General features: G+C 36.2%; 2 protein-coding genes across 3 annotated transcripts in view; both read right to left on the bottom strand.

Annotated features, from left to right (window-relative positions):
- Nucleotides 1–3,017, bottom strand: part of LOC125659581 (V-type proton ATPase subunit B) — a 35,955-nt gene extending 32,938 nt beyond the window's left edge. The window contains exon 1 of the mRNA XM_056150523.1: nt 2,871–3,017. Coding sequence (XP_056006498.1) covers nt 2,871–2,988 — 118 coding nt within the window. The 5' untranslated portion in view covers nt 2,989–3,017. The remainder of the gene's footprint in view (nt 1–2,870) is intronic.
- A 6,108-nt stretch (nt 3,018–9,125) lies between these two features.
- Nucleotides 9,126–12,766, bottom strand: LOC125659586 (rhodopsin-like). 2 transcript variants are annotated; one of them, XM_048891308.2, is made up of 4 exons: nt 12,630–12,766; nt 11,303–11,423; nt 10,006–10,148; nt 9,126–9,494 (listed from the first exon to the last, which is right to left on the bottom strand). In XM_048891308.2, the coding sequence occupies exons 1-4, from the start codon at nt 12,679–12,681 to the stop codon at nt 9,301–9,303; spliced, it is 510 nt and encodes a 169-aa protein (XP_048747265.2). In that variant the 5' UTR covers nt 12,682–12,766; the 3' UTR covers nt 9,126–9,300. The 2 variants fall into 2 exon arrangements, with proteins under 2 accessions (XP_048747265.2, XP_048747266.2); XM_048891309.2 differs by having other exon boundaries at nt 9,126–9,452.
- Between the last annotated feature and the right edge of the window lie 2,415 nt (nt 12,767–15,181).

Genomic DNA, 15,181 nt, shown 5'->3' with positions numbered 1-15,181 from the left:
TGCACTACGGCTGAAATCAAAATTTAATTGCTTTATGGGGAATATAATTATTATGAAATAATTTAATACCTTGTTATATTGCAATGAATATTCTTCTGGCTGGCTGAAACCTTGTCAAGATATCATTTATTACACTTCAAGTGGAGTCATTAAAATTGTGTAGATCTAGAAAATTTATAAAATGCATTTCTATTACATAACATCCTGTTTCTTTTAGTCAGGTAAATTGTATCAAAGATAAAACTGTTGTCATCTGATATGCAACTGCTGTCACGGATAACAAAAACCCACAAGTTTGTCAATATTATGCACAAACATTCTTCTACAAAGTGTAAATAGAATAATAAACAGTGGCATGCACACATACATAATCTACTCAATGAATTTTTAAAAAGCTTTTCAAAATCGATACAAATTATACACATTAAAAACCTGGTATTTGTTGATGAATTGGTACTGTGCTGAGTGCATGGTCTGATCGTTTATGTTTTTGGTACTGTGAGGAGTGCATGGTCCGATTGTTTGTTTTTAGTACTGTGCTGAGTACATGCTCCGATCGTTTGTTTTTGGTACTGTGCTGAGTACATGGTCCGATCGTTTGTTTTTGGTACTGTGCTGAGTACATGGTCCGATCGTTTATTTTTGGTACTGTGAGGAGTGCATGGTCTGATTGTTTATGTTTTTGGTACTGTGAGGAGTACATGGTCCGATCGTTTGTTTTTGGTACTGTGCTGAGTACATGGTCCGATCGTTTATTTTTGGTACTGTGAGGAGTGCATGGTCTGATTGTTTATGTTTTTGGTACTGTGAGGAGTACATGATCCGATCGTTTGTTTTTGGTACTGTGCTGAGTGCATGGGTCTGATCGTTTGTTTTTGGTACTGTGCTGAGTACATGGTCTGATCGTTTATGTTTTTGGTACTGTTCTGAGTGCATGGTCCGATTGTTTTTGGTACTGTGCTTAGTGCATGGTCTGATCGTTTTTGGTACTGTGCTGAGTGCATGGTCTGATCGTTTATGTTTTTGGTACTGTTCTGAGTGCATGGTCCGATCGTTTGTTTTTGGTACTGTGCTGAGTGCATGGTCCGATCGTTTGTTTTTGGTACTGTGGTGAGTGCATGGTCCGATCGTTTATGTTTTGGTACTGTGGTGAGTGCATGGTCCGATTGTTTGTTTTTGGTACTGTGCTGAGTGCATGGTCCGATCGTTTATGTTTTTGGTACTGTGCTGAGTACATGGGTCTGATGGTTTATGTTTTTGACACTACACAGAGAGAAACTGCATGCAGAAATGTGCCTGATGTCCCCTTATCTATGTGTGTTTCTTGTGCAGAGAAGAACTTATCCATATTTACAAAAATGTGTAGCAAGATAGTCTGATGAGCTGAAGGGTGGTAGCTGGGCTTACGTTAGTCTGATGAGCTGAAGGGTGGTAGCTGGGCTTACGTTTGTCTGATGAGATGAAGGGTGGTAGCTGGGCTTACGTTAGTCTGATGAGATGAAGGGTGGTAGCTGGGCTTACGTTTGTCTGATGAGATGAAGGGTGGTAGCTGGGCTTACGTTTGTCTGATGAGATAAGGGTGGTTGCTGGGCTTACATTTGAAACTTTTACTATTTGGACTAAATGTACTACACCAGTTTATTGGATTTGTGAAAAAAATTCCTGATCATTAATCATTTGTGTTGATAGGCATACAAAATCAGCCTGTCCAAAACAAAAACAAAAAAAAGTTTGTTCAAACATTGTTTTACGTTCCATTTGAAAATGTTTTGCTCATGTACAGACATCACCCGCTAAAGGTGAAGGGCCACAAATTTTGTCCTATCCAGGCACTCAATATCGTACCAGTTAGGGTATTTCATCAGGTCAACACTTTCTTCATCTTCGCTGTGAGGTACATGAATAGGTCCAGCACTATCTCTATATTTAGCTATACAGCTTTATTAAGCAATAAACCTAAATATAAAACTATAGAGCTTTATAAAGATATTTGAGAGAGCTTGATTCTAGCTTTTTCAAATCTTTTATCCAATGAATTTCTATTTAAGCGTTAAAACTTAATTTCACTGATTGAAAATTGTTCATACCTGTACTCCATTCAACTCATTTTAAACAAAAAATACTTCTTAAACTACATCCCTAAGGTACAATTTTGATTCAAAATTGTCAAGTGTTAAAAATTATTAAGTTGTTAAGCAACAGTTTGCCAATCTTCAGCACAGAATAAAAGTCAATGAGGATCAAAAGATCAATGGATCAGCAATCAGATTCCACATTGTAAAGTCATCATATTTATCTCTGCTTCAACGCACACAGGGTAGTGGACAGTTAAAAACACAAAGACATTCTCTTTTCATAAAAATTCCTAAACCAAAGTACTAATAGCAACCATAATTAGAAAAGTAATGTGGTTAGTTCAAAGGATAAATTATTATGTGACTTTTTTGGTCATGCCACTGGATTAGGAAATTCAATCTAATCATGCTGATTTAATCTAAACTACTGTAGCTTGATCAAGCTATTTCAAATAGCTTTCTAACTCTATACAGCTTAATAAAGCTATAGCTAATAGCTATATAAGTACACAACATGAAGAAAGTGATGGTGCTGGACCTGATGTATGGTGTGAGGGAAAAAAAGGTAATACCTTGATTCGTTACAGAATACATAAATACATAATCGTTTATTACATATACCTCACTAAACCTAATTTACCTATGAAGGGCAAATAGGTTATATAAGAATACCTTGGGCTAAACAACCGAGGCATCTCTACGAAAGTCGACCACGTACCGGTGTTGCTCAGGACAGACCGTGTCATAATACTACAAAAGCATAACTTAACTTAATTCAAGAAAACATTCACTTACTTATTCTTGGTTGTGAAATATAGTCCCTTGTTATAGCCATTTTGTGGGTATTTCGGGCTGCAATATCGCCCAAAGGCCCGTTCAGCGAATTCATATCCATTTTTCCTGTACTCGCCATCTTTGATAGTAATGATCATGTGACTTACGAAAGTCACGCGAAACTCTTGAAAGGGGAGTAACTCCAAATTTTAAAAATGTTGTTTACAATCTCTACCCAGAGTTATCGTTCCTTACAGCCACTTTCATTGTGGGTAGAGATTGTGTTGTTTAATTAACATTTTCAAATACATAATACATATTCGACACAAATTAGGAATATTTAATTTTTTAAGGGTTTCATTATATCATATGTCTATTTATTCATTTATTCCAAGTCAGGGGCAGACTACTGAGGCTTTTGTGATTATTAAACAATAGGTACAACTATAACTATATTTACATACTCAAACGTGAATTTTGATTCCAGCACATTTGAGTGTAACTAAACATTCTATACATTGTGCATAAGTGACCCATGAAATAGTGTATTATTACCATCACATTCGTGCATATCATTTATGAATATCTTAAATTGGGACTGAACTCGTCGCCTTGTTTTACACCAAGTTTTATTGTGATTTTAAAAAAAAAAAAAAATTATAACACAGACTCCTAATATTGTACACACTTTTAATAAACATATAAAAATGTATCCCAATGCACAATTCGAGCAATTTATATTTTATACCCGAGTGAATTACAGTGTCAAATGCTTTTCTAGTAAAATCCACAAACAAGCACTTATGCAAGCATCTTTGTCATAACAATTACTTTATTATTACAATTTTTAAAGAATGAAAATATGACGTCCTTGCATGTTTTGTAAAACCAATTTGAATTCATTATATGATTGAATAATAGCTTTCATTCATATGTCGATTTGATATATCCCTGTGAGCTCGAAATAAAGGACACCACAGAGTCGTCCACTTCTGCTTCATACTTAGATATTTTATTGAAAGTAGACATTAACGGCAAACTGATAACTCAATTGTATGACAAACGGGATGATTTCAGCTTCTCCATCGTCAACTTCCCATATTTATGTAGCAATATTCCATTATCACCTGCATATGGTGTTTATATATCTCAACTGATTCGATATGCAAGAGCTTGTTCTGGGTATAGTCAGTTCTTAAATCGAGGCAAGCTACTGACAAACAAGTTGGTGGTACAGGGGTTTCAACAGTCTCGATTGAAGTCAGCATTTCGCAAATTCCATGGTCGTTATAACGATCTAGTTCGTCAATACAACCTCGCATTGGGTCAAATGCTGTCTGACGTGTTTCAGATCGATTGTTAAGCCGTTCTTGGCACACTGATTTTGACTGCGGATAACTCCGTTTACCTGATCAAGATATAGGGCTCACGGCGGGTGTAACAGGGGATGCTTACTCCTCCTAGGCACCTGATCCCAGCTCTGGTGTGTCCAGGGGTCCGTGATTGCCCAACTATCTATTTTGTATTGCTTATAGGAGTTATGAGATTAATCACTGTTCGTTATCTTCACCTTGCATGATTAAAATTATGTCTCCCCTACCCACTCAGAAGGGGACATATTGTTTTAGTGTGAATTCTTCTTCCACTTCTCATGTAATGTTTGTACCATTGTCGCTAGCCGCGGTTAGTCCGGTAGTATCTACCCTACCTCAAACCGTGGCTGCATCATCAGAGAAACCTTCGATTTTCATGAATATTTATAAAATGACACAATAAGTTTTTTTTACCAATAGATTTCCTATATTTTAATGGCTGCGCGGACAACTAAAACGTGCGGTATTTGTTAACAAATAAGGTTACGTACAGATCCCTGTTTACAGAAGCAAGTAAAGTTTATAAGTATCTTATAATTTATTAAATGAAATTCGCATTAACAGCAATGGTTACGCTTGTAAATTCTGTGTTGATAAACTTAATCGTATTCTCAAACTTGATGAAGAAATTCGGGGTATAGTGGATATGTTTAAATCTGAAAGACTAGAGTTGATCGGACAATTATCTAAAGGGAGCAGCGTGGTTACGCATATCATATGGTAAATTTATTCCACTGGTGAAGTCAACAAAGAAGCGTCCATTAGTTACAAAAGCTAAAAAGTGTCCAGTTTGTTCTCAATCGGCAATCTTCGGATTATTCCGCTACCAGCATGCAGTGACCTCCAAATGATTTTCTTTCCACCAATATATATATATATATATATATATATATATATATATATGGAAGCCTCATGAAGTCGAGGATGTTTTTTAATCATACAGCCACGGGATTTGACGTACATGTAGTTTAAACACAGACAATAGGCGGGGCTTTGCGACGTTGCGTTACAAAAAGTACGTTCTATAATTTTATTGTCTAAGTTTTTGGTCTATTGATTTATTGACATAGGCCTTTTTTGATATTTGGCATGTGGGTATATAGTGATAAGACAGTGCGTGGCATAACATTTTTGTTGACCTATGACCTTTTATGTAAAGGTCAAATAATAGAATTGGGGGGAGGCTTTTCTTTTTGTCCGGACCATAACGTTTTTGTCTTTTGACAAAGGCCTTTAAATTGATATTTGGTATGTGGGTATACCATGATAAGACAGTGTGTCGCGTGCCATTTTTGATAACCTTTGAACTTGACCTTTTGTGAACTTGACCTTTTGTGTAAAGGTCAAATAATAGATTTAAAAATGGGTCAGTGTTGTGTACATTTAACTATCAATCAACAGAGGCTAATGTAAAGGTCAGGCATCTGAAACTGTAAGTCATGAGCAGAATTCACTATCGTGTGTTCATAACACTGTTCCTTCGTTGAAGCACATATACATATAGGCGACTGTTATGTACCGATGTTCTTAATTTTCCACTGATCCCTAAAGATGTTAAATGGAAGGGGAGACATCAGTTTTAGTGTTTTCCTAGTTATTTAGTGTTTAGTTTGTGTGGTTTGTGTTTGAGAATATATAGACAATTCTATAACACGCCTGTTATTGATGTTTAGTGTGTGTGATGTACAGACAATTTCTATAACACGCCTGTTATTTGATGTTTAGTTTGTGTGATGTACAGACAATTTCTATAACCCGCCTGTTATTTGGTGTTTAGTTTCTGTGATGTACAGACAATTTCTATAACACGCCTGTTATTTGATGTTTAGTTTGTGTGATGTACAGACAATTTCTATAACACGCCTGTTATTTGATGTTTAGTTTGTGTGGTGTACAGACAATTTCTATAACCCGCCTGTTATTTGGTGTTTAGTTTGTGTGATGTACAGACAATTTCTATAACCCGCCTGTTATTTGATGTTTAGTTTGTGTGGTGTACAGACATTTCTATAACACGCCTGTTATTTGATGTTTAGTTTGTGTGATGTACAGACAATTTCTATAACACGCCTGTTATTTGATGTTTAGTTTTGTGATGTACAGACAATTTCTATAACACGCCTGTTATTTGGTGTTTAGTTTGTGTGGTGTGCAGACATTTCTATGACACGCCTGTTATTTGATGTTTAGTTTGTGTGATATACAGACAATTTCTATAACACGCCTGTTATTTGATGTTTAGTTTGTGTAGTGTACAGACAATTTCTATAACCCGCCTGTTATTTGATGTTTAGTTTCTGTGATGTACAGACAATTTCTATAACACGCCTGTTATTTGATGTTTAGTTTGTGTGGTTTGTGTTTGAGAATGTACTGACAATTTCTATAACACGCCTGTTATTTGATGTTTAGTTTGTGTGGTGTACAGACAATTTCTATAACCCGCCTGTTATTTGATGTTTAGTTTGTGTGGTGTACAGACAATTTCTATAACCCGCCTGTTATTTGATGTTTAGTTTGTGTGGTGTACAGACAATTTCTATAACCCGCCTGTTATTTGATGTTTAGTTTGTGTGATGTACAGACAATTTCTATAACACGCCTGTTATTTGATGTTTAGTTTGTGTGGTGTACAGACAATTTCTATAACACGCCTGTTATTTGATGTTTAGTTTGTGTAGTGTACAGACAATTTCTATAACACGCCTGTTATTTGATGTTTAGTTTGTGTGATGTACAGACAATTTCTATAACACGCCTGTTATTGATGTTTAGTTTGTGTGGTGTACAGACAATTTCTATAACCCGCCTGTTATTTGATGTTTAGTTTGTGTGGTGTACAGACAATTTCTATAACACGTCTGTTATTTGATGTTTAGTTTTTGTGATGTACAGACAATTTATATAACACGCCTGTGTCTCTGTGAGTAAATACAGAACCAGCGTTTCCGTCTGTATATAGTAAATATATAAATAAGTATATAAATTCACTGAACCATTGTTAACCGCGCAAATTTAGTGAAAAACGGTGAAATGCTTAGGCAAAAGAAGATTGATTGATTAATTGATTGTTTTGTGCCACACTCAAACATTTTTCAGTTATCTGGTGGCGCCCAGTTTTTATTGGTGGAAGAGAGAACCCAGTTACAATGTACCTGGGCAGAGACCTTCCGAAAGTAAACTGGGCAAAAGAAGAAATTTTAGCCTCCCCGTTATGGGATAGGGTAAAAGAAAATCTTTGTGGTGTTTTTATTGTCAAGAATTTCGGACAAAGGACATGTGAAGTCAACTTCTCTACCCCCCCCCCCACATCTACTTTGACCCCCCCCCCCCACACACACACATCCACTTTGACACCCCCCCCCCACACACACACATCCACTTTGACCCCCCCCCACCCCCCACCCCCCCCACCCCCCACATACACACATCCACTTTGAAGTACGATGTCACGTGACGGTGTCTGAATCAGCAAAGAAAAAAGACAAGAAATAAATATGTCCCTAAAAAAACATGGCTGAAATAAGTATATTAACATACCGTATATATGAAAGAACTGTAAAGATAGAAACACGTTTCAAAAATTGAATAACAGAACCAACACAAATACATTACAAAGGATTTTAAGTCTGGTACATCATACTCCAATGGTCCCGACAACTTAAAGGTTATGTTCCAGAAATGCTATAAATTCATCAGCTTACGGAACCCCTCCCCCCATTCCCACCAGGACTTTGCCTGCACCCAGTGAGGACCTCAAGGCAGCCCCAACTACCTGCCTTAATTTGTTTGCACATTAAGCATACCGTAGCTACTCCCCTGTCCGCAATTTAATTAAAATCATATGTTAAATATAGACAACCGAGTAAATAACAAAATCAAAACCTAAACCAGTAATCCGTTTTACAACAGATGCTTCTCGGGTAGGTTTTCGTCCCAAAATGGTAATTTTACTAATGAACTTCAACCCAAAAGGTCTGAACATGCTACAAATTCCGCCAATTTGAAACAAAATAATACCCCAAGTGCATTTTCGATATTTTGATGTAGTTTAAACCATAGGTGGCGATTTGAAAAAAGAACATATTCTTTAAAAGAATTCCCTCTCTCTCTCTCTCTCTCTCTCTCTCTCTCTCGTATGTGTGTGTGTGTAATATGCAGCGGAGTGTATACAAGAATGTATTTCATTTATGATGCTATATGTATGAATATTGTCAAGTACACAATTGAGTAAATGACAGTCCTATACCTTTAAACCTTGGCCAGAGTATTGTAACACTTTTTTCATACAGTTCTGTCCTCTTTTCTTCTTTCTTTATTTGTGAGCACTTGTTGTAGACATATTGTTTTACTTATAAAATACCCCTTATCCACTGGTTAGGTTAAAATGTAGGGGTTTGTAAAATCACACCCCGATAAATGCCAATGAACAACATTTACTCATTAAAAAAAGAAGGATATAAAGCATACCTATTCAAAACTGTTTCGCATAGAAAGTGGGGGATAAGTACTAATTATTTGGACATACAGAATATTATTGTGGTATCATTGAATGGTATACATGTAAGAATGTAAGCTTGAACTGATGAATAGAACCCATGTAGCGGTAGTAAAAGACGACCCCCACCCCTCACCACAATCTAAGGATTTAAGATTTTGAAATAATTTTCAGGCAAGAGAGAAATTTGCCTTTTTAAAAATTATAGTGACGGGTTTCTTTTGTTTGCTTGTCAATGGAAGAATTAAAGATACCTGTGAAATCAATTTCTCCGGCTGCCCAGACCCACTCACCCCCCCCCCCCCTTGTTTTGAAAAACGATGCTAATGTCATTGTGAATTGTATCAAATGAACTGCAATACATTCTTAAGTTTTTCATTGTAAAATTACGCTGGAATGTAAATATGCTGGGTAAAAGTCTGACTTTTCAGTACTCAACATAAATGAAAATCATTAGAACTCCGTAATGAAATACCTTCTTTAATTTAGAACATGCATTACAATTACAAAAACATGGCGACATTTCAACTCTATAAATGAAACACAAATATAAATTGTTCTCACAAGCAGTAAAACAACATCACATGTGCTCCGAGTTCGGCATGGGGGCCGGAAGATCCCCTGGTCCTCCCCTGGCCCCGATAGGTGCGGGTGGCGGATGGTCGTAGGCGGGCGGTGGTCCCATAGGGGCTCCTGGGAAGCCTTGGTTCAGGTACCCTGGTTCCGGCTCACCTGCAGGGGGTAATCCATATCCCATGTAAGGATGGTTTGGATCTTAAAACAAAAAAGTCCCAACACCTGGAGAAACTTTGATCCGCCAGTGGAATTTGTTGGCCGGATCAAAGTTCATTTATGTATAGTAGTAGTTCGACTTCATTAATTACAAAAAATAAAATAAAATAATAAGAAAGAAAGAGAGGAAAAAAAAACAAAAAAGAAATTAAATGAAATGAAATCGCTACATGTGAAATCACAGGGGCTTGTATAGAAAAGTCAAGACACCCCCCTAAGAAAAATACATGTTTTTCCCCAGGGTCAGTGTCTAGATTTGTATACACAAGCCCCGGTAGTGAAATTAGAAATTTTGACACAGATTATGATTACCTTATTCTATACGAATAATTAGGTTATTTCTTTTTTTAAAAATGAACTACTACTATTATACACAAATGCTGAAAGATAGGACGAAGAATTACTAGTGAAATTGAAGAGGGTCGGATCGTTAATAGTGTTTTCATTAAAGGGTGTGTTGGTTTTGGGACCCCTTTAAAGACAGTCTACTTACTCATATTGAAATCAAAGCCTTCATCCATCTCCTCCTCCTCCTTTTTCTTCTTCTTCTTGGAAATATAACAATATCCGATGATCCCGGCGACGATAGCGATGGCTGTGAGGGCTCCAATCACGCCCCCGGCGATCGCCCCCGCACTGCAAGAAAAACGAGAAAACGGGTAAAAATTCGTGCGTCATTGAGAGAGAGAGAGAGAGAGAGAGAGAGAGAGAGAGAGAGAGAATACTCGGAGATGGGGGGGGGTATTGTTTTTATCTGTCCATCTGTAGGTCTGTCCCTCGGCAAAAACTTTAACATTGGTCATAAATTTTGAACGCTTAGTGCTAGGAGTGTATATTTCACATGTGAATTCTCTGTGACAAGACCCTTCTTTTGGTATTAAAATTACTTAGATGACTTACAGAAACACCAGTGTTCCACGAACACATCTTGTTGATATAATGTAAATAAGATTTTTACTCTCTTTGAAAAGTTTTAATTAAGTATAAGGTATTCAAAATTACCGTTGAAATCTTATTTTTAAAGACTTTATGAATGTCACCTTAGTGAGAAAGGCATAACTTTAATTAGCTGCAGAACTGTAGCTCTTTGAAAAAATATTTTGACATAACAGAGATCAAAATATTTTTTCAGAGAACTACGTACAGTTCTGTAGCTAGACTTTAATCAATTCTGTATCTACACACTACATCGACTGTGTATAAGTATTTTTATTTTTAATGTGTCCATTATGTATATCAATATGTATTATATTTAATATATATAGATAAATAGATAGATAGATACATGTAGATGTATCGACTGACTATAAAATCATACATTAACACCAAAGTACGAGATAAGACACATTTAGAGTCAAATATAAGTGCATTTCAAAATTTAATTTACCAATTCCTCGAACCGGTCACGCGACATCAAGTGAGATCAATTCTTTTTGGAATAAAAGTTTGGAGAAATAGAAATAATTAAGGGATGGGGGGGGGGGGGACGTTCTTGTTTTATTAATTTGTTATTGCTATTTTTGTGTTCCCTTCCCCCTTTTTTTTCTTCTTTTGGTTTTAGTTATTTTTTACTCTTTTTTTTTTTTTTTTGGTTTGTTTTTCTTGGGAGATTGGTTTGAGGGAATTTCTTTGTTTTGTAAATTTTTCTTGTTCGGTTTATTTTTGTTTCTGTATTGGTCTACATAAAGAAACAGCTCTGCAAAGTCATACAACCGATAGAATCAAATCATCACAACGAAGCTGATGAGATTGGTTTTTTTTTTCTCAGAGCGTTATAGTGGGACCCTTACTTTGTCTTCTTACAGCATTCCCGGTCTTGGGCATACCCACAGCATCCGTCGGCACAGTACATATAGTACGTGTTGATGTTGTTTGAGTAGTAGGTGAGACAATAGTCAGCATGACTGTCGTCTGCAAAGAACGAGAAACACGTCATAACACGGATTTACTTCCCTGGATAGAGGGCTGTCACTTAAAAAATGAAATAAAAGCTCAAATTCATTTCTTTATACCTTAAAATTACGACACATAAGACGAAACTGCACATAGTCCATGTAGAGTTTTCATATGTACAAAATCTGACCATCAGGACTATATGGTATATGGATATGCACGGGGAATTAGTAAGTGAACTACCTAATGATGAATGGTACATGTAATGTGTTGTGGCCTAAGGCGAGATTCGGTCAGGATGTACGTAGTACGGAATATCGGGACAGAGTGATGAAAGATCATGTAATCCAATCAGAGCAAAACATTTAAATGCTGACTGCCACAACATTTTATAAATCGTTTTGTTTTTGCGGTTAACTGACTGCCACATTTTATAAATCTTTTTATGTGGTTAACTGACTGCCACATTCTATAAATCTTTTTATGTGGTTAATTGACTGCCACATTTTATAAATCTTTTTATTGTGGTTTGCTGACTGCCATGCTTTATAATTCTTTTTATGTGGTTTGCTGACTGCCATTTGCAACATTTATTAATATTTTATGTGGTTTGCTGACTGCCACAACAAAGAACAAGGTACGATTGTATACATAAAAAGGCCCAAAAATTCTCTCTCTATAAAATGTGTCTGGAATTAACCTTAATCAGCGTTATAGGAAAGTAAAATATATGCCAGGTATACTATGTCAACAAAATCAGAATGACATTCCTAAATGGATAGCATTATGACATCATGAATAAGACATTTCCCGCTTTTTTCTCAAAATATGTCTGAAAACTGTCAAATGTCATACAGGAAAAGATGTGCGCATTTGTCGAACAAAATGAAAATGATATATTTTGTGTATCATTTTAAGATGAAAAACATGCTTGAATATGAAATTGCTCGACGTATGCGCTGTATGTTTTCTGAGAGGAAAACCACCTGAATTTGTGGATATTTTAATTGAAAATGGCATTTTTGCAATTTTATGCCAAATTCTAGCTCTCATCATATGACACAAATCATTTTGCTGATCAAACTGAGCGAATTTTGGGTTTGCTAATCTATTCCTTATTTGAATCTCCAAGTGAAATCATCGATATTTTGGGCCAGATGACTTTAGAAACTGTACCTACTTCTTATCGTTATATTTCTGCGGTTATATGACTTTTAGACCTACCTGTTAGGTAAAGAAGCCACAACACAGCGAAAATTAACAGTTTTCCCATCATTTAGCACCGTCTGTTATTCTTGTTTATCACGTATAAAATGTTTCCATATTTTTACTGTCCCATGTTTTCAACGACACAAATTTCAACTATAATCTCGTCCAAAATACTGGTGCCAATAACCGAAAACTCAATATTAAAGAATAAATCGTGTGTATTAAATTAACCTACTAAATCCATTTAATCCTCTTAATTCGCAGCATGAACTAGTTCTTATATTCTAAGTGTTACGGACACATTTTGATTGTTTTCATAAAAGGTTAGTAGTATTAATTCAAGATCACGGGGGTATAAGGTGAGAAAGTGACTATTTTTGGACAGACAAGAAAATTGGAATGAACATTTAGAATTGTAATGCCTTTCTGTCATATTTTCATGATTTAAAAAAAACATGTCTGGTAGTTACTTCGAAGAAATCCTATTACAGATTTTTATTGAGAAAAATGATATCTTAAAAAACAGCAACACATATAGCTGTTAGTTGCTTCAGAGCGAATGGAATCCTGATAGGGCCGTGATTTTCACTATTCCCCGCCGCTGTCCCTCAATCGATTTGCCGCGACTGATGACGATGTCACGATGATAGGGGTGAAGTGATGACGAGATACAGTCCCCTGTCATCGCTTCATTTTCAGTGTGTTTATAAAACAAGATTTCACGTGTGTACAGGATCACGCCACGTGTTTTGGCATTTTAAAATTAACAGTATTTAACTCCATAAAACACACACCTAATCTTGGTTTAAATATTAATATCTGGCACAAATGAAATGCTTTACAATCACGTATGAAAATATTACTGTTGCAGATTTAGGACTTTTAATTTCCCAAGTTATAAGGGTATCTGTTGTTATAATCATCATCAATGTATCTTAACATAAATATCCTCGGCTAGAAGACCCAGTCAAGAGGGTTCCGTCGAAGCCTTAATTCGTGTATTACAGGTAGTAGTTTTAATGACACATAACTCGTTAATGTTTGTAATGACACAGAACTCATTAATGTTTGTAATGACACAGAACTCGTTAATGTTTGTAACGACACAGTGCAGTGATTGTGTTCTAATGACACAGAACTCATTAATGTTTGTAATGACACAGAACTCGTTAATGTTCGTAATGACACAGAACGCGTTAATGTTTGTAATGACACAGAACGCGTTAATGTTTGTAACGACACAGAACTCGTTAATGTTTGTATTGACACAGAACTTGTTAATGTTTGTATTGACACATAACTTGTTAATGTTTGTATTGACACAGAACTCGTTAATGTTTTGTAATGACACAGAACTTGTTAATGTTTGTAATGACACAGAACTCGTTAATGTTTGTAACGACACAGTGCAGTGATTATGTTCTAATGACACAAAACTCGTTAATGTTTGTAACGACAGAGTGCAGTGATTGTGTTCTAATGACACAGAACTCGTTAATGTTTGTAATGACACAGAACGTGTTAATGTTTGTAACGACACAGAACTCGTTAATGTTTGTAACGACACAGTGCAGTGATTGTGTTCTAATGACACAGAACTCGTTAATGTTTGTAATGACACAGAACTCGTTAATGTTTGTAATGACACAGAACTCATTAATGTTTGTAACGACACAGTGATTATGTTCTTTTCCTCGAGTCTTCACTTCCATCTGTACCTGCTAGATGAACTACATTAAAATTTGCACAAAATATAAGATTTAAGTGTTAGTAAACCTGGCGAGTAGGTCTATTGTAACCGACTTTTTAGCTCACCTGAACCGAAGGTTCAAGTGAGCTATTCTGATCACATTTTGTCCGGCGTCCGTCTGTCTGTAAACTTTTCACATTTTCGACTTCTTCTCCAGAACCACTGGGCCAATTTCAACCTAACTTGGCCAAAAGCATCCTTGGGTGAAGGGCTTTCAAGTTTGTTCAAATGAAGGGCCATGTCCCTTTCAAAGGGGAGATAATCACAAAAATGCAAAAATAGGGTGGGGTCATTTAAAAATCTTCTTCTCAAGAACCACTAAGCCAGAAAAGCTGAGATTTACATGAAAACTTCCTGACATAGTGAAGATTCAAGTTTTTTCAAATCATGGCCCCCTGGGATAAGATGGGGCCCCAAGGGGGGATCAAAGTTTTACACACAAATATATAGGGAAAGACTTTAAAAATCTTCTTCTCAAGAACCACTAAGCCAGAAAAGCTGAGATTTACATGAAAGCTTCCTGACATAATGCAGATTCAAGTTTGTTCAAATCATGGGCCCCTGGGGTTGGATGGGGCCACAATAGGGGATCAAAGTTTTACATACAAATATATAGGAAAAACTTTAAAAATCTTCTTCTCAAGAACCACTAAGCCAGAAAAGCTGATTTTTACATGAAAACTTTCTGACATAGTGAAGATTCAAATTTGTTCAAATCATGGCCCCCGGGGATAAGATGGGGCCCCAAGGGGGGGATCAAAGTTTTACACACAAATATATAAGGAAAAACTTTAAAAATCTTCTTCTCAAGAACCAC

This window comes from Ostrea edulis, chromosome 9, assembly GCF_947568905.1.
Source record: "Ostrea edulis chromosome 9, xbOstEdul1.1, whole genome shotgun sequence".
Taxonomy (NCBI): Eukaryota; Metazoa; Mollusca; class Bivalvia; order Ostreida; family Ostreidae; genus Ostrea; species Ostrea edulis.
Note: the sequence above shows the minus strand (reverse complement) of the source record. Positions and strands in the feature narration are given on the sequence as shown.